We start from the raw sequence: 27,029 nt of genomic DNA, 5'->3' as shown, positions 1-27,029 counted from the left end.
AACGTTTGTATGAAAAAATAATTATGCCGTCTGTTTGGAAGAGTATAATCAACCCACGGGCATGCAAGTATCAATTTTATCTTATGAGAATTTCTCCATGTTCCAGTTACTTCATTCCTTATTACATGCTGCAAAAAGCAGTAATAATTTTTATAGCCAAATATCACTTTGTAAGATACCAGGTGGCTTTCAATATTTACCATATAAGTCATGCATGAAATTTAAACATTACAAAAAAATGACTTACCAGTTGACACTCCTGAAATATGCACATTTTCAGAATGTTCTGCAAGAGCACCATTTCCTAAAATTAAACATAATAATAAACTAATTTCCAAGATAAAATTTATAAAAGTTTTTCAGATTCTACCTTTAAAAGAAAAACAACTACACAGAACTGCGTTGTAATACTCGAAAACTAAATTCTCTTACAATAACCTTCAAAACAATACAATGAAGCCCCAAATTACAGTAGTTTCAGGGATAACAAAACATTTTGGAAATCACAACCATGCAGTGTAATATATATGAAGATCAAATATACAGATGTAATTACTATCAGAAAAAAAATTGTTTCAGAAGAAAACTCGGAACTACTATTAGAAAAGAGAGAATCTCCTATTTTTTTGTTTTTAGAGGGAGGGAGTGCGTGTGTGAGAAGGGGGTGGGGTGGAGAGAGAGGGAGTGGGAATCTCAAGCAGACTCCTCGCTTAGAATAGGGCCTGAGGTGGGGCTTGATCTCACGACCCTGAAATCATGCCCTGAGCTGAAATCAATAGTCAGATGCTTAACCAACTGAGCTACCCAGGGCCCCAAGAATCCCATACTTCTTAAAAACAGCGTCCTACTAACAGCATGTTCAATCAGTCCCCAATGTGGCTACAGCTTAAGGATTCTACCTGTTGGTACTTAAAACAAATAATAAAGTCTTGCACTGTCTTCTAAATCTTTCAACTTCTTCTCATCAACAACTTGAATAGTCTTAAGAGTGGGGACAGAATTATACTCTATTTTCAAATCTGCCAATTTCCTATATCTCTTCCTACAATGTTGGGCACTTGGAAACATGAAAATAACTGAAATAAGTTACTAAAGGTCACCTCAAACTCCCATTTAACCTGCCGAGGATATTTACTCCAATTAATGTGAATGGTGTCCCTTCATCTTGTAAAGTCTCCCTCCAGTTATTAGGTAGGTTTGGCACTACAACAGCTCAGGAATCCAGCTGGCAGAGAAAGAATTCTTGCAGTGGGGCAGGGGAGGAAGCTGGATGGGAGAAGCTTAGAAAGCTATGGTAGGATTCTCTTTGATGGCTGAAAGAGTAGAGACAATAGCAAGCATAGCAGGTAACAACTTGTCTTTTACAACCATCACACTTCCACGACTGCTTGATTATTGTACAGCACCCCCCCCCCAAATGCACTAAGCCCTAGGAAGGCAGACTGTGTTTATTTGGCTCACCCGTGCACGTCCAGTTCCTAGAACAGAGCAGGTGCTCAAAGCGCTGATGAATGAATAAATGAGGGAGGTCATGATGATGTCAAATCGCGCCAATTGATAGAGTGCGTGACATAGCACCGAAAAGGTATTCACTTTTGTAACTGTGTAAAATATGTTATTACCAAAACAAAAATAGCCATTAAACAGCCTTTTAGTACAACCACAGCAATAGCCTTCAAAATGAAAATGTGTATCCCTCCATCACAAACGATACTGTGGAAATGGTGACATAGGTGTGTAAGCTGTATTTAGTACATAAATGAATCTGATTGTTGTTATTTAAATATTGTGCATTAATACTACAGAAGCCATGATTAATTTTCCCAACAATGTTAAATGCTAAACAGACATAGAACTGAAACTGAAACTCCCACCTATTTCCTCAACACATACAACTTATAAAAATTGGTAGCATAAATAAAATGATATAAAAACTGATTCAATAAAACAACTAACAAGATTTGCCAAAGGGCGGTATAAACTGCCAAAAGTGTTGCTACTCAACAAGCAGATCAGCAGTACTGGCATCATAAGGAACTCATTACAAATGCAGTCTCGGATTACTGAATCAGAATGTACATTTTAAAAAGACGCTTCCCCTACTCCCAGAGATTTGTATGCACAATTAACATTTGAGTAACACTGGCTTAAATCTTCTACTCTAAATTATAACCATAAAATTACAGCTGTGTAGTCTGTGACCCTAAGGTATTTCCCAACATCCTTAAGGTAGCATACTAAATTATCCTCAGGAAAGTTTTAATATTAAATACATTTCATACATTGATTTTCTTTTTAATTCAGCAGATAGACTAAAGATAGGCAGAAGGAAAAGAAAAACATAATACAGTATTTAAGACTGAACCTGGACTGGATTGCCAGGATTCTAATACCAGCTCTACCACTTACTTGCTATGCAAGTTAGGTCAAGTTTCCTAACCTCTCTGTGTCTTAATTTCACCTCTAAAATGGAGACTATCTATTTTGTAGTGCTTCGTAAAATTCTCTAAAATAGAAAAAAATAGAATTTAATCTAAATCTCCATCAGCATGCAAATGAATACGCTAATATAGCCTTACAGTAAAATATTCAATAAATTGAATTAATTCTATATATATTAACTTGGAAAGATTTGCACATTAAGTTATATGTTTCAGAGTAACATTAAAATATGATCTGATTAGAACTAAGATCTAATTTTAACTTTAAAATGATGTATGCATAGTTAAATGCATATGTTTCTATAAGCACATATCTATCTATATATATAGATATATTCTATATATATATATAAAGAGTCTAAGGGTATATACAAATTGTGGAAGAAAACCTCTGGAACGGGAATTAGAGAGGAAGACCTGGTTTCTGCACTTCAGCATTGACTGAGTTTGTTACAATAGGTTGTGGACTGCTTCATAAATTTAATTAATATCACCAAAAAAATAGTTGGAGAGAAGATAGTTCATTTCCCACCATTCTTCCCCCCCCACCATTCTAAATAAACAGAAGTCTGATATAGTGTGAAATAATATCAACTATTACAATTTCATAAATGTATTATTAAGTATTTTAAAAACTGATAAGTACCTAAAAACATAAAACATGATACTGGTAGTTTCCCATACATGTATTCTACCTTAAAAAAAAAAAAAACCCTATTTAGAAGTTAAAAAAATCAATGATGATTTCTGTTAACATCAAACAAATTATCCCATTTCTTATACTAAGTATCATATGAAGTGAGTTACTTTATGTATACTACCACTCTTAAAAGTATTTTTACAAAGATGACAGTTATGTAACACAATTAGTTCGATATTATAAGCAAACTGCTTCCAAATCAAATTACATGCTCCCAAATGCCCTTCCTTTGGCTCCCAACCGAAGAAAACCCCACACATATGAGGATGTAGACATACCACTTCCTTATTAAAACTACAGGGTTCAAATGCAGTCACGCTAGATATTCTCGCAGGAGTCCCCTTTAGAGTAACATGCACTGGAAAAACACACAGTCTGATAAAACATTACTTCTTTATAACATTAGTAGCTCATTAATGGATCAGCAAATTAATTAGAACTCCTAAAGAAACTGATCAAGAAAAAGTTTTATTATCACCTAAATCAGGAAATAATGTATTATGACTTAAATTGTTTTAGTCCCACTAACCAAATTACAAAGATGATCAAGCTCCCCCATTTAATCATTTTTTCCTTCCAAAATGCAAGATGGTTTTCAGTTTTTGGCTGCAATCAAATGAGAGAGAAGAATCTTGCAAAAGAGATACTGTTTTAGAAAAGCAGCTATTTAGCATGAGTGAGTCTGAGCTCTGGGACCAGACTCCCTGGAATCATCCCCAGCTCTACTATTTATTCAGTCACGAACCTTAATTAAACTACTTCTCCTAAGACATGGTTTACTCACCTGAATAATCAGATGTCATCATTAAGAGAATGCCTAAGTTCATGGTCTGCATCCCTATTACTTGGTAACATTCTGTGTGTTTATTCTTTTTGAGAATGGAAGTTCTTAAATAGCTAATAAATACAGCTAAGGTTTGATAAATATGTGTCCCCCAAAGCCTAAATGCTTTACAACCCTTCCCTCAGCTCATCCTTATAACAATAGTTCATTTTAGAGATAAGAAAACAAAAACTTCTGGCAATTTAGTAATTTTTTTCAAAAAGCTAGTAACTGGATGAACTGAAAATTCAAATCCACAGACAATAAGAAGCTTGTGTTCCTTACTTTTTCAAAAGAATTCAGAATGAATATATTTCTTGTTTACAAAAGAAATAGTACTTAGCTCTCAGAATTAAAGCCCACTGCCACAGCGATTACAGTTTATAAGTGGGAAAGTCATTGTTTTAAAAGTTAATGAGCATCATTTACAAGTAACTTATGTACTCAGCATCCTGCAATCTCATTTTCTATGTGTCATGAGAACAGTTATCAAACATAAATACATAGCTACACACAAAAGCAAACACCATTCCTATTTTGCTACTATACTGAAGGGAAAAGTCCCAAACCCTAATAGGGCTTACCAGACTCTCCACACTCTTGGCTCTTCCTAACTACTTCAAAGCCTTCAGCTCTTGTGATCCACTTTTCTACTCTATTTCTTCTTTCCAGAAACACTGGATTTCTCTTCCAAAAGTGTCAGCTGTCTTTCTTGTCTTTAGACTTTGCTTTAATACTATTCATTTAGAGAGGTATCTCCTGATCTCCCTGTACTAGGTTAGATCTTTCTGTTATAGGCTCCTGTAGTATCCAATACTGTACTTTTTGAAAATTTACCACACTTGTGTTATCTGTGTAATGTCTACATTTCCCACCACATCTTAATGCTGGCAGCAGGGTTGGGGGATTGTGTGATGTGATGAAGGGACACAACTTGGGTTTGTTTTGTTTTGCTGATGAGTGACTAGCACAGAACATAACACATATTAGGAGATCCTTAGTCCATATCTGCTCAAATAAACGAATGGTAGGTCAGTATGTAAGTAATAGGCATAGTCCTTGTCCCAAAGAGTTGACAATCTATTGAGAAAATAATGAAAAATATATGAAATAGAAACAAACATACAAAGTAAAATTAGCAAGCTTCTTATTCAGGTGGGAAGCCCTAGAGACTTTTCTACTAAAATAGGAACAGAAAACAGGGGTATCCACTGTAGTTACTACTATTAGCTAATGCAAATAGACCAATTATAAACATAAGAATTGGAAAAAAGGAGGTAAAACCACATCTATCTGTAGATAATATAATTGTATATCTATTTGGAAAACTGAAAACAGTCAACAGAAAAATAATTAAAGCAATATAAAGTTAGTAAAGTAGCAGGATATAAAATACAGCATACAGAAGTCAAAAGCCTTTGTAAATACAAACAAGAGTCAGTCAAAAGATAGAGACCCATTTTAGTAGCAATAAAATACGATATTTAAAAACCCTGACACAGAAATCCTGCAGTTGTTCATGACAGAGTAATTGGTAATGGATCAGTAATTCTGCTATGAACAACTTAAAAAGTTGAAAAAAAATGTGGAAAAAAAATTCAGACACTGGACAATAGGCAGCATAAAACTATGGTTTCTGAGAAAAGGGAAACAAATTAAGATGAGCCCTATTATTGCACTAGCTTTCTCCTGGAGATTTTCTGAACACTGCTACATTCCAGGAGAGCCTAAATTCATTATTCTAGTATTCGTAAAGGATACTAAATTGCGTAAAGGATAGAAGACAACTTGTTGACCCTCGTAGAAGATAACAAGCATTTGTCTCCAACATTTCTACTAGTTTGATTATAAATCAGAAAAGGAAATAGTTTCTCTAACCTTGTTCTTACCAAATCCATATAACTTAAAGATTTATTTCCTCTCCTAAATGTTCTTCTGTGTTCTCCTATATTGTATTCTCTATTTATAATCTTCCCCAGGGCACTATGAGTAGTTGCTGGCTTATGGAATTCTCATTCTTCTCCCACCCTGGTTTGGGAAATCAAAACTGCATTTTCTGTTTCCACTCTTGTGACCTTTCTTTCCTTCTCTCATTCCTTGGGAATATTTTAGTATCCAAATCAGAACTCTTTTTTTTTTAAGATTTTTAAAATTTATTTATTTGACAGAGAGAGACCACAAGTAGACAGAGAGGCAGGCAGAGAGAGAGAGAGGGAAGCAGGCTTGCCACCGAGCAGAGAGCCTGATGCGGGACTCGATCACAGGACCCTGAGATCATGACCCGAGCCGAAGGCAGCGGCTTAACCCACTGAGCCACCCAGGCGCCCCCCAAATCAGAACTCTTAAAGTTGTTTAGAATGCCTGAATGAACTCCTATAATCTTTGCAGCTGTGTCCTTCAAGAAGCTTTTCAAAAATGGCTACTCATCCTTTTGGTCGAAGAGCTTCCTACGTTGATAGCGGAGATGTAAACATTACCAGTATTAGTATCTGCCGGAGCAATATCTCTATATGCCCTTCTGCTATTTCTTTATCCTACAAATATGTGTTTCGAAGACCATTTTATTTTTCTTGGCATTTTTGCTCAATCCTGAGTTTTCTCTACATTAGTAATATTTATAATCTATTGTTGGTTAAATATCCTATCTTAGGAATATGTTCTTCCTTGAGCAACCACTTAATTTCTTCACCATTCATTCCTTTTGGGATTGTTTAGAATTTTAATAACTAGAAATTATTTTTGAGATCTTAATAACCTCCCCGGACTATCTTTCTTTCCAGATTTTCATGTTGTGAAGTCATAGTAATATTTTTCTAAATTGCTTTTAAATCTTTAAGTATTAAGCTCTGATAGTGTCCAATCTCATCTTTTTTTTCCTTTTTTTTTTTTTAAAGTAAACTCTACTGTTAACATGGGGCACAAATTCATGACCCCAAGATCAAGAGTTGCATGTTTTACCAACTGAGCCAGACAGGCACCTTTTGTTTTTCCAGTTAAAAAACTGAACATAGTTACTTCTTTTGGTCTTGTTAAAGTAAGGTAAAGACTCGCACACTGTTTTAAAACTGAATTGTGTCACCCAAAATTCATGTATTAACCCCAACCCCAATGTGGGCTTATAATTATGGTTAAAAGAAGTCATAAAGTAGGGAACTTAATCGAATAAGACTGATTTCCTTAAGAGATACAAAGAATCTCTCTCTCCATCTGTGCAGAAAAGAGGTCATGTGAGGACACAATGAAAAAGACACCAAAACCAGTTAGAGAAACCTCATCAGAAACCAACACTGATGGCACCTTGATCTTAGACTTTAAGTCTCCAGAATTCTCAGAAAATAAATTTGTGTTGCCCCTCCTCCCCTCCCCCAATCTGGGGTGTTTCATTATGGCAGCCCGAGCAGACTAATACACACACTTTCCCCAAATGTTTACTAGACCAAGATACCTTCAAAGTATATGAAAGATTCAGTACATTCTTCTCAAGAGAGGCTCTGTAGTGTCTAATAAATACCTATAATGAGATGTTACACGGAAAAAAAGATCAAGAAACTCCTGGAAGACTGATTTATTTTCCTGCTTTCCTTAATTAATGGTATTTTGAAAGTATTATTTTAATCATTTTAATTGCAGCCATTCTTTATGGATTTAATAGTCTTTTATGAACTGGCCTGAACCTACCTACCCCTTAAAATAAGAGTAATAATCATTTATAGCATTACTTTTTAGAAAAATATACTTTCAAATTTTCAAACCAGTCTTAACAGACATTCGTGAGTTCAGCGTTTCCGTACTGTAGTATTATGTTAATAAGGTTTTATGTTTGAAAGTTCTTCAAATAAGGGTATAATAACAATGAACTAGGGGCGCCTGGGTGGCTCAGTGGTTAAAGCCGCTGCCTTCGGCTCAGGTCATGATCTCAGGGTCTTGGGATCGGGTCCCGCATCGGGCTCTCTGCTCAGCAGCAAGCCTGCTTCCCTCTCTCTCTGCCTGCCTCTCTGCCTACTTGTGATCTCTCTCTGTCAAATAAGTAAATAAAAAATCTTTAAAAAAAAAAAAATAACAATGAACTATTAGTCAAGGTACACGTGCCAAACAAACCCGAGTTCTTAATATTCAGAGACTGAATCAATCCCTTAAAGAACATGCAAGATAGACATGAATCCTACTGTTGAGAACCTCAGTGACACTGTTCATACAAATGGAAAAAATTTTCTTTATTCTAAAATAGCTTAAACCACTGATGTAGGAACTCACAAAATACACTAGAAAGGAACCATAAAGACTATATAAGTTCAAAAAGTTTCCTACCTGTGACTCCTATGGTTCACAAGAGTCAATAAGAAAATTTGGAGGGATTCAGAACTCAGGGGAAAAAGCAGAAGAAATTAGACACATATACTTCTTTTTTTTTTTTTTTCAGCGTAACAGTATTCATTCTTTTTGCACAACACCCAGTGCTCCATGCAAAACGTGCCCTCCCTATTACCCACCACCTGTTCCCCCAACCTCCCACCCTTGACCCTTCAAAACCCTCAGGTTGCCCCAACCTCCCACCCCTGACCCTTCAAAACCCTCAGGTTGTTTTTCAGAGTCCATAGTCTCTTATGGTTCGCCTCCCCTCCCCAATGTCCATAGCCCGCTCCCCCTCTTCTTATAAGAGATTGATATACTTCATACACCACAAAATTCACCTTTTAAAAGTGGATTTTAGTATGTTCAAAAGCTATGCAACCATTACCAATATCACATGACTGACTGTTCTCCTCACCTCCCAAAAGCAGCTTATACCTATTAGCAGTTATGCGTCTTTCTGTCTTCCTCTAGCCCCTAACGGCAACTAGTTTCTGGCTCTATCTCTATGGGTTTGCTTATTCTGGACATTTAATATAAACAGAATAATACAATATGTGATCTTATGAGTCTGGCTTCTTTCACTCAGCTTAATGTTTATATGGTTCATTCATACTGTTCCATTAATCAATACTGCACTCCATTTTATGGTCAAGTAGGGATGACCATTTTATGGTCATTGTAGGGATAAACTACATATTGTTTATCTACTTATCAGCTGACAAACATTTGAGTTGTTTCCACTTTTTGTGAATAATGCAGTTATAAATATCTGTGTACAAGTTTTTGTATGGACATATGTTTTCAGTTCTTGAGTATATACAGAGTGGAACTGCCCGGTCTTTTAGTAACACATTTACCTTTATGAGGAAATGCCAAATTGTTTTCCAAATGGCTCTACACTCCCATCAGCAATGTGTAAGAGTTCCAATATCTTTATAACTTCGCCAACACCTGTTATAGTCCCTTTTTATCTTAGGTATCCTTATGGGTATGACATGGTATCACTGTGGTTTTGATTTGCATTCCCTTAATTTAGAGTAATGATGTTGAAGTTCTTTTCATGTGTTTGCTGGCTTTGTATATTCTTTGGAGAAATGTCTATTTCACAGTTGACTGGATTTGTCTTCTGTTTTTGTTGAGTTGTAATAATTCTTTACATATTGTGGATATTAACTTCTTATCAGATATAAGATTTGCAAATATTTTCTCCCATTCCGTAGTTTGACTTTTCCCTTTTTTGATAGCATCCTTTGAAGCACAGTGTTGTTTTTTTAAATTTGAACCAGTCCAATTCGCCCACTTTTAATTTTATTACTTGTGCTTTGCTGTCATGGCTAAGCATCCATTTCCTAATCCAAGGTCAAAAAGATTTACTCCTATGTTTTCTTTTAGGAATTTTAGAGGTTTAGCACTTATATTTTGCCTATAGTCCATTTGGAGTTAAGTATTGCATGTGGTTGAGGAAGGGGTCAAATTCCACTTTTTTGCATATGGGATAACCAGTTGTCTCATTACAATGTGATGAAAAGATTACTCTTTCCCTACTGAATTATTCTGGCACTCTTGCCAAAAATCAACTTATTACAGATGTAAGCTTTTATATCTGGACTCTCAATTCTATTTCATGGATCTGTCTATTCCTATACCAGTGTCATGCTGTCTTCCTCTTTGCAATACGTTTTGCAATACGTTTTGAAGTCAGGAAACATGATTCCTCCAAATTTGTTCTTCATTAAGATTGTTTTTGTTATTCTGATTCCTTGAATTTCTATATGAATTTAAGGATCAGCTTGTCAATTCCTTCAAAGAGAACTGAGATTTTGATAGGGACTGTGTTAAATCTACAGATCAACTTGGGGAGTATTAATACCAATTCTTAACAAATATTATGTCAAATACATACATATGGGGATATCTTTCCATTTTTAGGATATCTTTAATTTCTAGCCACAATACTTTGCAGTTTCAGAGTTTAAGATTTGCACTGTTAAGTCTATTAAATATTTTATTATTTTTCATGCTACTTTAAAAAGATTTTAAAGTAATCTCTACACCTAATGTGGCGCTCAAACTCAAATCCTGAGATCAAGAGTTGCATGCTCTACCAACTGAGCCAGCCAGGAGCTTCTCATTCTGTTGTTAATGGAACTAATTTCTTAACTAGATTTTTCAACTCTTCATTGTTAGTATATAGTAATACATATTTTTCTTTTTTTTTTTTTAAGATTTTATTTATTTATTTGACAGAGAGAGAGATCACAAATAGGCAGAGAGGCAGGCAGAGAGAGAGGAGGAAGCAGGCTCCCTGCAGAGCAGACAGCTGGATGCGGGGCTCGATCCCAGGACCCTGAGATCATGACCTGAGCCAAAGGCAGCGGCTTAATCCACTGAGCCACCCAGGCGCCCCTACATATTTTTCTTATATCTTGCAACCTTGCTGAACTTGTTTATTAGCTCTGATAAACTTTTTGTGAATTCCCTGGAACTTTTTTTTAATGTACAAGTAGGTCAAATCCATAAACTAAGATAGTTTTAATTCCCCTCTTCCAATTAAGATGCCTTTTTTCCTTGCCTAACTGCCCTGCCTAGAACCTCTAATACGATGCTGATTAAAGAAGTGAGAGTGGACATCCTTGTCTTGCTCCTGATCATAGAGAACTTTCAGTCTTTCACCATTAAGTATGATATTAGCTGTGCATTTTTCATAGATGCCCTTTATTAGGCTGAGGAAGCTTCCTTCTATTCCTAGTTTCTTCAGTGTTTTTATTATGAAATGGTGTTGGCTATTGTCAAATGTCTTCCCTGTGTCTACTGAGATTTCTCTGTGGTTTTGTTACTTATTCTATCAATATGCTTGTATCACACTGACTGATTTTCCTGTGTTGAACCTCACATTCCTGGGAAGGATTCCATCTGGTCATAGTTTATAATACTATTTACATATTGCTGGATTTGGTTTGCTAGTATTGGTAGAGGACTTCTGCATTTATATAATAAGGGAAACTAGTAGTTTTCTTTCTCTCGTATTTGGGTAATACTAGCCTCACAGAATAAGTTGGGATGTGTGTGTATACACACATGCACATACACTGGGTACTACTAGTATTTTATTCTCATTTAAGGAAACACCAGTATATTGCTTTTGCTTCTAATTTTTTTTTGTTTATTAGATATCATAGCTTATTACTCAACAGTAAGTAATTAGCTTGTTGATTACATTATAACATTCCTGAAAAGTGACTAGTGGCCGCTGTACTTAAGGTACCAGGCATAGTACCCAAACAGATAACCCAGTACATGGTAAGCTTAGTACAACAGAAAAGTGAAACTGACAAATAAAGGAAGTTCTTTCTTGTTTCTCAACAGGCAAAATCTTCTGCAATATAGGAGCCTGTGACCAGGGTTGCAAAGGGATAATGGAGATAAACATGCTGGAAAACTCTGATGTCAACTCTGTTTTTAATAGTTGACATAACTGAAGTACAGAGAGAAGGGAAAGGCAGTTATCTTTTTTAAAAAATTGGCTTTGTTGAGGTTTAATTTACATGCAAAATGTTCATCAAATCCTAGTATACGGTTTGATGAGTTCTAACAAATGCACACAGTTCTGCAACCACCACTACAATCAAGACACATATTTCCATCCCCAAATAAGCTCCCTGGGTTCCTGTGTAGTCAATTCCCTTTCCACACTCCTAAAGTCAGAGAACTACTGCTCACAGTCAACATTTATAAGGCATTATCCACTGTACTGAACTCATGAAGTATTATTTTAATCTTCTTCCTAAGAATAGATACTGTTATCCCCCACGTTATGGATGAGGAAACTGACTCAGATTAAGTAAAATCTGCAAGATTCTTCAGCTAGTTAAGTGGGAGGGATATGCTCAAATCAAGATCTTCTTAATTCCAACATTAAAAATTGAGTTTTCACTTAAAAACAATAAATACCTTGGCTTCCCTTGAAAATATTTTAATATCTGTCTAAATGTATTCGTGCATGCAAACCTACTGAGCTGATCTCTTTTAGAATAAGGACATATTTTTTCTTAGGTGACCAAGTGCCCATGACTTTCTATTGTCATTCTGACACTGATACCCCACCCTCTTAATTCATTTGTATTACTTTCTTGGTCTTGGTTAGAATTTGAATTTGTGACCTCCGGTGTATTTTGTGAGTGCAGGTTTCAGTATAGAAAAATGTATGGAAGGATACAAAATAAACTGCTACCACTGTTACCCTACCCACTCACCCCCGTCTCCAAGACAGAAAGGAGGACAGAAATGATAAGCTTTTGTTGCTGATACATTTCTTTGTTTGAGTCATTACAGTATATATTACTTTTGCAAGTTAATTCATGTGGACTGAATATTAAGTACTGGAATACTACTTTCTGACAAAAATTAACACAACATAAAACTACATAGCTACTTAGTTTTAAGTTTTTTTTTATAATGTTACATTAAGAAATTTCCTTTAATATAAATACTAAAGTATACACATTACCCTCTCCTATAGCAATAGGTCACTTTCAAAAACGTTCGTATACATGAGACTCAATAAGAAGAGTAATGTATGGCTGCAGCTTTCCTATTCTTGCTGACTTCATGGATAACACTATGTTATTTACCAAGAGACCAAAGCAAACAAATAGAAACAGTGGTTGCAGATAATAACAATAAAAATAAATGATTTTTAATGTGTCAGACTATAGGTAAATATACCTGTACAGGTAGAAATACAAAGCAAGCAGAATTTAAAAATCAGTAACCATTTACATTTTTAAAGTATACTTTTGACAAAGCTTAAAAGAAATTACTAAATTGTTAAAATCATAGTATCTTTTATAAATTTAAGTTTTTCTTGACATCAACTCCATGTTTTCTTTTTTTTTGTATCAAATATCCATATTTGATATGGATATTTGCTGTCTTTTTCTTACCTTTATTATTTATGCAAGATGAGACCATGAGTACTTTGCTTCTACTTCTGGTAATATCAATGACCAGAGAACATGACATTATGAATAGGTTTTCACTGAGTGGGAAGATAATTCTCAAGTTTATCAGAGGCTCCATAGCAGGAGTTAAGGACACACTGTCTAAAATCACTCTGGATCCTGGAGTCATTTATTAGTCCCCCTCTTTCCCTTCCCTTCAGATCTTTCTCTCTTTTGGTTCCTTTGTCTTCTCTTGATAACATATGTATTCAGATCTTCCTCATTCATAAAAGAAAACCTTTTTCTTGTTATTGCACCTCTCCATTTCTTTTCTTAGTCTTTCCTTTCTCAGCCAAACCTTTTGAAAGAATTTACACTAACGGAGCTTCCCTATTATCTGCTCAAGCCCTTCCTCAATCTAGTTTTTACTCCAGCATAATTCTGAAACTGAAGCAAAGATTACCAATGACCCACCTATCAAACACTTCATTCTCAGGAATATGAACTCTGAATCCAGTTTTCTGATGGCTGGAAAAAAACACATAACTATGAGGAACAACAGTGTCACTAAAAATTCATGGTTTCAACTCATCAAGGAGCAAAAACTTTTAATAAAGCCTTATCCATCTCTGCCTTCAATTCCCTCAAAAACTAAATGAGTCCATCATTATTCTTTATTCTCCAAACAACTTACTCAACCAGTACTCTCAGTAAGTCATCTCCCCTGCCAACCATTGAGAGGTCTTTTTTGGCATATTATCTTCTCTCTCTCTAGAAACTGCTTTTTTTTTTTTTTTTTAAGATTTTATTTATTTGACAGAGATCACAAGTAGGCAGAGAGGCAGGCAGAGAGAGAGAGAGGAAGGGAAGCAGGCTCCCTGCTGAGCAGAAAGCCGGATGCGGGGGAGGGGGGGGGGCCTCGATCCCAGGACCCTGAGATCATGACCTGAGCCTCCCAGGACCCTGAGATCATGACCTGAGCCGGAAGGCAGAGGCTTTAACCCACTGAGCCACCCAGGCGCCTCTAGAAACTGCTTCTTTTCAGCATATATGTTTAAAGGTTTAAATTCTCCATTCTGATAAATCTCAAATTTCTACTCCTAATCAGAATCTTCTCTTGAGCTGCAAATTTTTACCCTGATACTCATCCCCTCCCCAACATTCCACCTTATGCCAGTCACTGTGGTTGGTGTTTTTCATATGCTATTACTAATTCTTGCAGCATCCTTGTGAAATAGATACTATCCCCATTTCACATGCAGAGAAACTGAGAATTAAAGAGGTTAAGAGAATTGCTTGAGGTGGCATTGCCAGGATTTAGGCAGATCTGTCTAGCTCAAAGCCCATACTCCTGAAATAATGACAGCAACAACTAACACGAGTACTATTTGCCAGATGATGGTCTAAGCCATTTCCATGCTTCAGTACATTTAATCCTCAAAATCACCCTATAAAGGAGCTGTTATTATTATTTCCATATTAAAAACTGTCTTTTAACTTCCTATTGAACAGGAATTAAGTATTACCTTAATATTACCTAGGTATTTCAGACTCATGTCTGAAACTGAATTCCTTTTATCAACTCTCAGTCTGCTCCTCTGCCTATACTCTCTACCTTGCTGAATGACGCCAGCCTCTCTCAGTTGTCCACATAAAAACCTGGAAGTCATTTAAGATTTCTTATTCACCATCCCCTTCTTCTGCTCATGCACTATATATTAAGTTTCTGATTCTTCCCTATCTTGCTATATCCTTCCTTCATGTCACTGATATTTCTTTCCTGTTTTAATGCATTAAATAATAAGCTCCACAAGGACAGAAATACAGAGGAGTGACTAGTCCACAGCAGACATTTGATAAGTACAACTGACTCTTGGACGATACTGGTTGCAGTTCAAGAACCTTGAACTGCACAGGTGCATCTACACATGGATTGGTGGGGGGAGGAGGAGGGCAAATACAGTATAGTACTGTACCTGTATTTTCTCTTATGATTTTCTAAGAACATTTTCTTTTCTATAGCTTACTTGATTGTGAGAATACAGTATATGATACATATGATGTACAAAATATGTTAATCAACTATGTTATCAGCAAGGCATCCAGTCAACAATAGACTATTAGTGGTTAATATTTTGGGGGAGTCAAAAGTTATACATGGATTTTTTTTAAGCTTTTTATTTATTTATTTATTTATTGACAGACAGAGATCACAAGTAGGCAGAGATCACAAGCAGGCAGAGAGAGAAAGAGAGAGGCAGACTCCCTGCTGAGCAGAGAGCCCGATACGGGGCTCGATCCCAGGACCCTGGGATCATGACCTGAGCCAAAGGCAGAAGCTTAACCCACTGAGCCACCCAGGAGTCCCTATACATGGATTTTTGGCTATGTGTGTGGGAGGGGTCGGCATCCCTAACCTCTTCATTATTCAAGGGTCAAGTGTATTTGCTGAATGTATGAATAAATGACTTAGCTTACAAGCTTCCTACTTTTGGTCTCGTAGTTCTCTGATCCACTCTGCACAGTGCTACTAGAGACATTTTTTAAAGGAATATCTGATATTAAGCTTCAGCTTATGAAACTGTAACTGGTTCAACTCCTTATATGTAGTAAGAGCCTCCAGGGCCTACTGGAATCTGGCTCTTCTCTATCTCTTGACCCTTAACTTTTACTACTCCTTGCCTACTTTTACCTCATACATACATATTCTGGTTTGACACGCTGCCAAAGTACAGTCTCTGAAACTGTGGTATTTCTAAACATGATGTTCTCTCTCCCTGAAACAGTCCACCACACCATCACCAGTTCCTCGCCTAACTCCTTCAGCTGGGCTTGGGAAACAGATCTCCATCAATTGCGGAGTGAGTTAAGAGTCATTCCTGATGTCCCCACAGTACATCCTGTCAGCACTGAGTTATGAGCATATTCCCACCACGGTCCTTATCATCTTGTTTTGGGTTATTAACTGGGCATCTTCCACATCAAATTCTGAGTGTCTTCATAGCAAAGAAAATCTTCCCCTCTTTCTTCTCTCCTTTTTCTCATTTTCACTCTTTCTCTCTGCCTTCTTATTCCCCAACAACTATCTTCTAGATTCTGATAGAGTTAGATCTCAGTAAATGTTTGTTGGTTTAATGAATCAAAATTGTTAGATTTTGAAATTAAGCATGAAACACCCTTGTATAATTAATAATCTGGTTTCACGTTATAGTTTGCTCTGGTGCTAACAGGAAAGAAGATGGAGGAATATAAATAGGAAAACAGCTATTAAGGGGGAAGCAAGATTTCAGATCTGATTGTTCACTTGGATTATGGGCTTTAGAGAGCTATTCCTTACCACTGTCCTTCAATATGTAAAATATTTGGTAAACGACTGTTCAAAGCTCATGAGCAGCTTCAGACTACAAACTCCAAGGGACTCTACTCTGCATTAGCTTTAGTAACTTGCTGGGGGGAGGGGGGTCTTAGGGGAGACACCAAACCAAAGGCTTAATGCTTTTACACTTCTGATCATCGGTGACTCCTGGGTTCTTAATAGCTTATAGCTCATCTACCTAATGAATATGTTTAAACAATTCTTTTTTCTTTGAGCAAACGGCTGGTTCTTTACTTTACAAAAGCTCATCTCATAACTTATTCTTTCACAGAATCTTAATATAGTGCCTTGCCGTGTATTCTGTCAATGTGACATTTCCCTATAGAAGTATCATACATGAAGTTGAGGATTATCTTTTTCACATAACTATAAAATATTATGCAGCATACACATACCTATCTCTGATACATTGGTATGTTTCTCCAAGTGAACAAAGAGAAAAAATATTTATCTACCTAGTATGTATTAGTGCTATACTATGTACTTTCACAAATTTTAATTTACTTAATCATCAGAACAAATATTTGAGGTATTACCCATAGTTTACAAATTAAGAAACTAAAATTTAGGAAGAATAAATAACTCACTTAAGGTGATATGGTTATGAAATTGTATGCAAACCAAGGTCTGTCCTATTGGAAAGATCATGCATTTAACCTCCCCACTGTATTTTCCAAAATATAAATGGGTCATATTTTGGGTAATAATTTTATCATGTACAAAGCCCTTTCCTAATATACATCCTTTAATTTTAAAACAATCCCAAGAATAATTGATACTCCCATTTTATGGCCCAGGAAGTTGAGACTCAGCATTTAAGTGATAGGACTAAAATCTCATAGCTACTGAGGAGCAGAATGGTGTATGGAATACCAGGCTCTTCTCCCACTAAGGCCAGAAGATGTAGATTCATCCTTGATAGATGCTCCTCTATTAATGATGTTTAAATATAGTGGAACAGGGGAAGGCCAAGAATGTGCATACACTGACATGGATTCCAAGAGATGAGGGAATTCTTAAACGATAGGTCAGTAATGGTTAAAAGCAACAGAGAAGGAAATACTAAATTCTACCAGAGCTAGAATACAATGTCATGATGATACAGTACAAAGTATATGAGCCTTGATATCAGAATCTTGGTTTGACTTTTCTACGCCTGCTACTCATTTCCTTTTGTATGTTTGTGTGGAGTATGTTAAAATACATGGCCACGTATCATTTCACCTCTAATATGCATCTTCAATACACATCTCTAAAGATACAGATACTCTCTCACCCAACTTCAATACTTTCCTTTAACAAAATTAATAACGCTTGTATCATTTAATCTAACTAGGCCATAATCAGATTTTCCTGATTGTCTCACAAATGTCTTTTTACAGTTGAAGCGGGATCCAACCAAAGTCTCAATGTTTCACTGGGTGTGTTTAAGTCTCTCATAATCTAGAGTGATACTCCCTTACTTTCCATAGCGAACTGGTTTCAGAAACTAGATCAGTTTTCCTTTAAGAGGCTGCTATTCTGTGGTGACACTTCCTTTTGGTGTCACTTAACTTTGCTCATCTAGCTCAAGGACTGGCAAACTTTTTCTATAAAAGGGCCAGATAGTAAATATTTTGGGCTTTGTGGGTCACACAGTGTCTGCGGCAACTACTCAACTCTGACACCGTGGCATGAAAGCGGCCACAGACAATACTTAAATGCACCAGACTGGCTGCATTTGAACATTATGAGAAAACAAAACAAGACAAAACAAAAAACAGGCAGCAGGCTGGTTTTAGCTCCAAGGCCACAGTTCCCAATCCCTGCTGTAGACGGCTGATTTGACACAGGTTCAGCATTTTTGGCTGGAGCACTTCAGAGCTTCTGCTGTATGTATCCTTTCTAGGCATCACATTAGGAGGCACACACTACCTGCTTGCCCTACTTCTCACGAGACTGAGATTAATCAATACGTATAGATAGGGCAACCTGATTCCTCCATTGTTGAGTTCGCATTTAACTGCCTGTCTAATAGTTTCATAGTTTTGTCAATAGATACTAATGATTATAGCCTAAATATTCTTTATACATTCATTACCTGAAATTCTGCAAAAATTTTCTCAACAAATGTTATTTGCTCACTTTGAAACATAATTCACACAAAAAAATAAAATACATGTAGTCATTAATATGTATTGCATATAATATATACATACAGCACTTAAAGCCATGACTAGCATATGATAAGCACTCAATTAAATTGGGTATTATTTTTATTTTTGAACAGATTTGAAAATACTCCAACTTTTGACCCAGTAATTCTATTTTTATGACTTAACCACAAGGAAAACAATAAAAAATTAAGATAGATATGATAAAAGCATAACTATTACAGTATAGATAAGTGTGAACAAAACTGCAGACAATCTTGGGTTCAACATTATGGGAACAGCTTATGAGGAAAAGTGATGTGGGAAAATGCCCAAAATCTATGTCAAGTAATACCAATAAAATCATCAGCCAAGGTACCATTTCTACCAGTCAGGTATGAATATCCTTTTCATTGCACCTTAACAACATGCTGATTTTTCTGTCTTTACTGAACATAACAGAAGTTGATTTTCACTTATTTACTAAATTAGTATGTGATATTTATTTGGGATTTCTTTGTAAAATTAAAATTAATTTTTGTTTCTAATTTTATAAGCTATAAGCACTCTATAAGCTCTCTTTTGTCCATCTATTGAGGAAGGAAGAAAATGAACATTTTATGTGGAAAGTATGGGTTTAAGTTATTTAATAGGCTCATAGCAAACTTTGAGGGTAGGTAGCATAAAATCCAATAATAAAGCATCTTGCCATTTAGAAATCTCAATTAATAGCAAACCAAAATTAATTCAGAAAACACTAATGATCTGGTATCTGTGGCTCATCTATCAGCACTGCAAGCAGATGAGTTCCAGTACTGAATTTAAAAGAGCAAATGTATCATAAATTAATCAGTTTGCATATAAGCAACATTGAGTTTAGGGAGGTCTGTTAAGTAAAACTACAAAGAAGCAGTAGAGCATAATGATTAGGAGCACAGATTATAAAGCCAAACTATTTGGGTTCAAATCCCAGCTCTTCCACTTACTGATTATGTAAACTTGGCTAAAATACACTGTCTCTGTATCTCAGGTCCCTTATCTATGAAATGATGGTATAATATTATCCAGGCTGATACCATTGTTATGAGAAAAAAGTGACTGTGTGTGCACATGCAAACATGTATACAAATATATACAGATACACAGTGATTAAGACACTTCCCAGCACATAGTGATTGTTACATGTTTGTTATTGATAGAAAAATGAGTTTATAAATCAGTCTTTCTTTATCTCTTGCCATTTCATATGGCTTAGCTTACTATTAAAATACTATATTGTATGTGCTATGGTGAGTGCTGTAAAATGTGTAAACCTGGTGATTCACAGACCTGTACCCCTGGGGATAAAAATACATTATATGTTTATAAACAAAATTAAAAATTAATAAAAAATACTATGTTGTATTGCAACTATTTAAAAATATTTCTACTTTAATAACCAATGCACAACCCATGCACACATGATCGAGATATGACTTTTTAAAAAGTGATGCTGATGATAGATAAATTTTTTTTTAAAAGGGAAACAATCAATATAGATCACATATACTACAAGTTCACAGAGGTTTCTAATCTTCAGCAGTGCTTCTCAAACTTGAATATGAAAGAAATCACCTGTAAATCTTGTTAAAATGGAATTCTAATTCAGTATCTGGGGCAGGGTCTGAGATTCTGAATTTCTAAGAAGTTCCCAGGTGGTACCAAAGCAGCCAGTTCAAGAGCAAGAATGGCACTATCAGGGTTCATCAATGAGCTTTAAGGAGATCTGGAATCACAGGATATCATATACAAAATTCTCTGTGAATGTGCTTCTGTGGATTATTTTCTGAGAAAAGGACCCACAATTCCTATCATAATCTCAGAGGTGTGGGTATGAGTAGGGGAAAGGGCAGGTAGAGAGTAAGAGAATTCACAGGAGAGACATATGTCAGTTCCAGAGCTAATTGAAAAAAAAAAAACCAGGGCGCCTGGGTGGCTCAGTGGGTTAAGCCACTGCCTTCAGCTCAGGTCATGATCTCAGGGTCCTGGGATCGAGTCCCGCATCGGGCTCTCTGCTTGGCAGGGAGCCTGCTTTCCCCTCTCTCTCTGCCTGCCTCTCTGTCTACTTATGATCTCTCTTTGTCAAATAAATAAATAAAATCTTAAAAAAAAAAAGAAAGAAAAAAAACCCCAAAATTGTGATTACAAAAAAAGGGAAATTGTTTGTAACGACAAATATTTTATATTTTATACAACAATTATCACTTTGAAGACTATATGAAGAATCACAAACCACTCTAAATTATAGACAATTATAACTTAGAAGATTAAACTGAACAGTCTTTAAATTCAAGAATAAAAACACAGGGATATAAAACTCTAAGAAATAAGAAAGATAAGGCCAAGATATGTAATATTCAGTTAAGACGAGTTCTAAAAGAGAACTTATAGGATAATGGAGTTAAAATACACACACGTACATATGCATACATATATATAACATATACAACTTATGCTTAAAAATACCTTTCCAACACACAACTAGATATGTTCAGATAAAATCACTACCAATACCAGTGATAATGACTGAAGATACACACGTAAACACATACTTGTGAAAACTGTAAACTCCAAAAGGAAATTATTACATGCTTCTAAAGGAACAAAGGAATGAGAATCAAAATGGCAACTTAAAGTTAAAAGATGATAAAGTAATTCTAGATGGAGTTCTGAACAGAAAACACTGGAACCTGAATGCCCTCTTCCCCTCCTGTCAAACCATTATTTAAGTATGAAGACAAAAAAAAGAAAATTTCCTGCTGTGTACACCTAAATACACACACACCCACACCCCCAACGCATATTTCTTGGGGAGACAGAGAATACAACTCAAGAAAGTACTTTAGCAAAATTTAAAAAATCAAACTAACTCAAGACTTAAAGAGAAATAATATGGGACAAAGAAAATGGCAAGGGAGAGGGAAAAGAAAACTTAAGAAATCAAAATAATTGTTAAGAATGGTGATGCAAATTTTAATGTAATTAATTTGGCAAAGTATTTTAACACCTCCATTTTTTGCTTTACTCTGTAAAATTTCAAACATGCACAAAACAGAACAGAATAGTACGTTCTCAGGTATTATCCTCCCATATATCTGATAAAGGGTTAATATCCATAATATATAAAGAAGTCTTACAACTCAACAACAGAAAGATAATTCAACCAATTAAGAAATGGCAAAGCGGGGGTGGGAGTCAAGATGGCAGAGAAGTAGCAGCCTGAGACTACATCAGGTAACAGGAGATCAGCTCGATAGCTTATCTAAACATTGCAAACACCTACAAATCCAACGGGAGAGCGAAGAGAAGAAGAACAGCAACTCTAGAAACAGAAAATCAACCACTTTCTGAAAGAACCTGTTTTTTATCCCCTTTCTCCCCCCCACAATTTGGGGTCTCTTCTGATTTGGTTACAGCGCATTTTTCCGGGGTCTTTGCCACCCTATTAGTAGTTAATTTGCTCCTTCATATCCTCTTATCTGGACAAAATGACAAGGTGGAAAAAATCACCACAAACAAAAGAACAAGAGACAGTACCGAAGGCTAGGGACCTAATCAACACAGACATTGGTACTATGTCAGATCAAGAGTTCAGAATGACGATTCTGAACATTCTAGCCGGGCTCGAAAAAGGCATGGAAGATATTAGAGAAACCCTCTCTGGAGATATTAAAGCCCTTTCTGGAGAAATTAAAGAACTAAAATCTAACCAAGTTGAAATCAAAAAAGCTATTAATGAGGTGCAATCAAAAATGGAGGCTCTCACTGCTAGGATAAATGAGGCAGAAGAAAGAATTAGTGATATAGAAGACCAAATGACAGAGAATAAGGAAGCCGAGCAAAAGAGGGACAAACAGCTACTGGACCATGAGGGGAGAATTCGAGAGATAAGTGACACCATAAGACGAAACAACATTAGAATAATTGGGATTCCAGAAGAAGAAGAAACAGAGAGGGGAGCAGAAGGTCTATTGGAGAGAATCATTGGAGAGAATTTCCCTAATATGGCAAAGGGAACAAGCATCAAAATCCAGGAGATGCAGAGAACCCCCCTCAAAGTCAACAAGAATAGGTCCACACCCCGTCACCTAATAGTAAAATTGACAAGTCTTAGTGACAAAGAGAAAATCCTGAAAGCAGCCCGAGAAAAGAAGTCTGTAACATACAATGGTAAAAATATTAGATTGGCAGCAGACTTATCCACAGAGACCTGGCAGGCCAGAAAGAGCTGGCATGATATATTCAGAGCACTCAACGAGAAAAACATGCAGCCAAGAATACTCTATCCAGCTAGGCTATCATTGAAAATAGAAGGAGAGATCAAAAGCTTCCAGGACAAACAAAAACTGAAAGAATTTGCAAACACCAAACCAGGTCTCCAGGAAATATTGAAAGGGGTCCTCTAAGCAAAGAGAGAGCCTAAAAGAAGTAGATCAGAAAGGTACAGAGACAATATACAGTAACAGTCACCTTACAGGCTACTAATGGCACTAAATTCATATCTCTCAATAGTTACCCTGAATGTTAATGGGCTAAATGCCCCAATCAAAAGACACAGGGTATCAGAATGGATAAAAAAACAAAACCCATCAGTATGTTGCCTACAAGAAACTCATTTTAGACGCGAAGACACCTCCAGATTGAAAGTGAGGGGGTGGAAAACAATTTACCATGCTAATGGGCATCAGAAGAAAGCTGGGGTGGCAATCCTTATATCAGATCAATTAGATTTTAAGCCAAAGACTATAATAAGAGATGAGGAAGGACACTATATCCTACTCAAAGGGTCTGTCCAACAAGAAGATCTAACAATTTTAAATATCTATGCCCCTAACGTGGGAGCAGCCAACTATATCAACCAATTAATAACAAAATCAAAGAAACACATCAATAATAATACAATAATAGTAGGGGACTTTAACACTCCCCTCACTGAAATGGACAGATCATCCAAGCAAAAGATCAACAAGGAAATAAAGGCCTTAAATGACACACTGGACCAGATGGACATCACAGATATATTCAGAACATTTCATCCCAAAGCAACAGAATACACATTCTTCTCTAGTGCACATGGAACCTTCTCCAGAATAGATCACATCCTGGGTCACAAATCAGGTCTCAACCGGTATCAAAAGATTAGGATTATTCCCTGCATATTTTCAGACCACAATGCTCTGATGCTAGAACTCAATCACAAGACGAAAGCTGGAAAGAACCCAAATACATGGAGACTAAACAGCATCCTTCTAAAGAATGAATGGGCTAACCAGGAAATTAAAGAAGAATTGAAAAAATTCATGGAAACAAATGATAATGAAAACACAACAGTTCAAAATCTGTGGGACACAGCAAAGGCAGTCCTGAGAGGAAAATATATAGCGGTACAAGCCTTTCTCAAGAAACAAGAAAGGTCTCAAGTACACAACCTAACCCTACGCGTAAAGGAGCTGGAGAAAGAACAAGAAAGAAACCCTAAACCCAGCAGGAGAAGAGAAATCATAAAGATCAGAGCAGAAATCAATGAAATAGAAACCAAAAAAACAATAGAAAAAATCAATGAAACTAGGAGCTGGTTCTTTGAAAGAATCAATAGGATTGATAAACCCCTGGCCAGACTCATCAAAAAGAAAAGAGAAAGGACCCAAATAAATAAAATCATGAATGAAAGAGGAGAGATCACAACTAACACCAAAGAAATACAGACAATTATAAGAACATACTATGAGCAACTCTACGCCAACAAATTGGACAATCTGGAAGAAATGGATGCATTCCTAGAGACATATAAACTACCACAACTGAACCAGGAAGAAATAGAAAACCTGAACAGGCCCATAACCAGTAAGGAGATTGAAACAGTCATCAAAAATCTCCAAACAAACAAAAGCCCAGGGCCAGATGGCTTCCCAGGGGAATTCTACCAAACATTTAAAGAAGAACTAATTCCTATTCTCTTGAAACTGTTCCAAAAAATAGAAATGGAAGGAAAACTTCCAAACTCATTCTATGAGGCCAGCATCACCTTGATCCCAAAACCAGACAAGGATCCCACCAAAAAAGAGAACTACAGACCAATATCCTTGATGAACACAGACGCAAAAATTCTCGCCAAAATACTAGCCAATAGGATTCAACAGTACATTAAAAGGATTATTCACCACGATCAAGTGGGATTTATTCCAGGGCTGCAGGGTTGGTTCAACATCCGCAAATCAATCAATGTGATAGAACACATTAATAAAAGAAAGAACAAGAACCATATGATACTCTCAATAGATGCTGAAAAAGCATTTGACAAAGTACAGCATCCCTTCCTGATCAAAACTCTTCAAAGTGTAGGGATAGAGGGCACATACCTCAATATTATCAAAGCCATCTATGAAAAACCCACCGCAAATATCATTCTCAATGGAGAAAAACTGAAAGCTTTTCCATTAAGGTCAGGAACACGGCAGGGATGTCCATTATCACCACTGCTATTCAACATAGTATTAGAAGTCCTAGCCTCAGCAATCAGACAACAAAAAGAAATTAAAGGCATCCAAATTGGTAAAGAAGAAGTCAAACTATCACTCTTCGCAGATGATATGATACTATATGTGGAAAACCCAAAAGACTCCACTCCAAAACTGCTAGAACTTGTACAGGAATTCAGTAAACTGTCAGGATATAAAATCAATGCACAGAAATCAGTTGCATTTCTGTACACCAACAACAAGACTGAAGAAAGAGAAATTAAGGAGTCAATCCCATTCACAATTGTACCCAAAACTATAAGATACCTAGGAATAAACCTAACCAAAGAGACTAAGAATCTATACACAGAAAATTATAAAGTACTCATGAAAGAAATTGAGGAAGACACAAAAAAATGGAAAAATGTTCCATGCTCCTGGATTGGAAGAATAAATATTGTGAAAATGTCTATGCTACCTAAAGCAATCTACACATTTAATGCAATCCCTATCAAAATACCATCCATTTTTTTCAAAGAAATGGAACAAATAATCCTAAAATTTATATGGAACCAGAAAAGACCTCGAATAGCCAAAGGAATATTGAAGAACAAAGCCAAAGTTGGTGGCATCACAATTCCGGACTTCAAGCTCTATTACAAAGCTGTCATCATCAAGACAGCATGGTACTGGCACAAAAACAGACACATAGATCAGTGGAACAGAATAGAGAGCCCAGAAATCGACCCTCAACTCTATGGCCAACTCATCTTCGACAAAGCAGGAAAGAATGTCCAATGGAAAAAAGACAGCCTCTTCAATAAATGGTGCTGGGAAAATTGGACAGCCACATGCAGAAAAATGAAATTGGACCACTTCCTTACACCACACACGAAAATAGACTCCAAATGGATGAAGGACCTCAATGTGAGAAAGGAATCCATCAAAATCCTTGAGGAGAATGCAGGCAGCAACCTCTTCGACCTCAGCCGCAGCAACATCTTCCTAGGAACAACGGCAAAGGCAAGGGGAGCAAGGGCAAAAATGAACTATTGGGATTTCATCAAGATCAAAAGCTTTTGCACAGCAAAGGAAACAGTTAACAAAACCAAAAGACAGCTGACAGAATGGGAGAAGATATTTGCAAACGACATATCAGATAAAGGGCTAGTATCCAAAATCTATAAGGAACTTAGCAAACTCAACACCCAAAGAACAAACAATCCAATCAAGAAATGGGCAGAGGACATGAACAGACATTTCTGCAAAGAAGACATCCAGATGGCCAACAGACACATGAAAAAGTGCTCCACGTCACTCGGCATCAGGGAAATACAAATCAAAACCACAATGAGATATCACCTCACACCAGTCAGAATGGCTAAAATTAACAAGTCAGGAAATGACAGATGCTGGAGAGGATGTGGAGAAAGGGGCACCCTCCTCCACTGTTGGTGGGAATGCAAGCTGGTCCAACCACTCTGGAAAACAGCATGGAGGTTCCTCAAAATGTTGAAAATAGAACTACCCTATGACCCAGCAATTGCACTACTGGGTATTTACCCTAAAGATACAAACATAGTGATCCGAAGGGGCACGTGTACCCGAATGTTTATAGCAGCAATGTCTACAATAGCCAGACTATGGAAAGAACCTAGATGTCCATCAACAGATGAATGGATAAAGAAGATGTGGTATATATACACAATGGAATACTATGCAGCCATCAAAAGAAATGAAATCTTGTCATTTGCGACGACGTGGATG

General features: G+C 36.4%; 1 protein-coding gene across 2 annotated transcripts in view; it reads right to left on the bottom strand.

The window, feature by feature from the left end:
• Positions 1-27,029, bottom strand: part of LRP12 (LDL receptor related protein 12) — a 79,517-nt gene that overhangs the window by 39,469 nt on the left and 13,019 nt on the right. The window contains exon 2 of one of the 2 annotated variants that reach the window (XM_046027613.1): positions 248-304. The exons of the other annotated variant lie outside the window; for it this stretch is intronic. Within the exon in view, the coding sequence (XP_045883569.1) occupies positions 248-304 (57 nt within the window). The remainder of the gene's footprint in view (positions 1-247; positions 305-27,029) is intronic. 2 annotated transcript variants of the gene reach the window in all.

This window comes from Meles meles, chromosome 1, assembly GCF_922984935.1.
Source record: "Meles meles chromosome 1, mMelMel3.1 paternal haplotype, whole genome shotgun sequence".
Classification (NCBI taxonomy): Eukaryota; Metazoa; Chordata; class Mammalia; order Carnivora; family Mustelidae; genus Meles; species Meles meles.
Note: the sequence above shows the minus strand (reverse complement) of the source record. Positions and strands in the feature narration are given on the sequence as shown.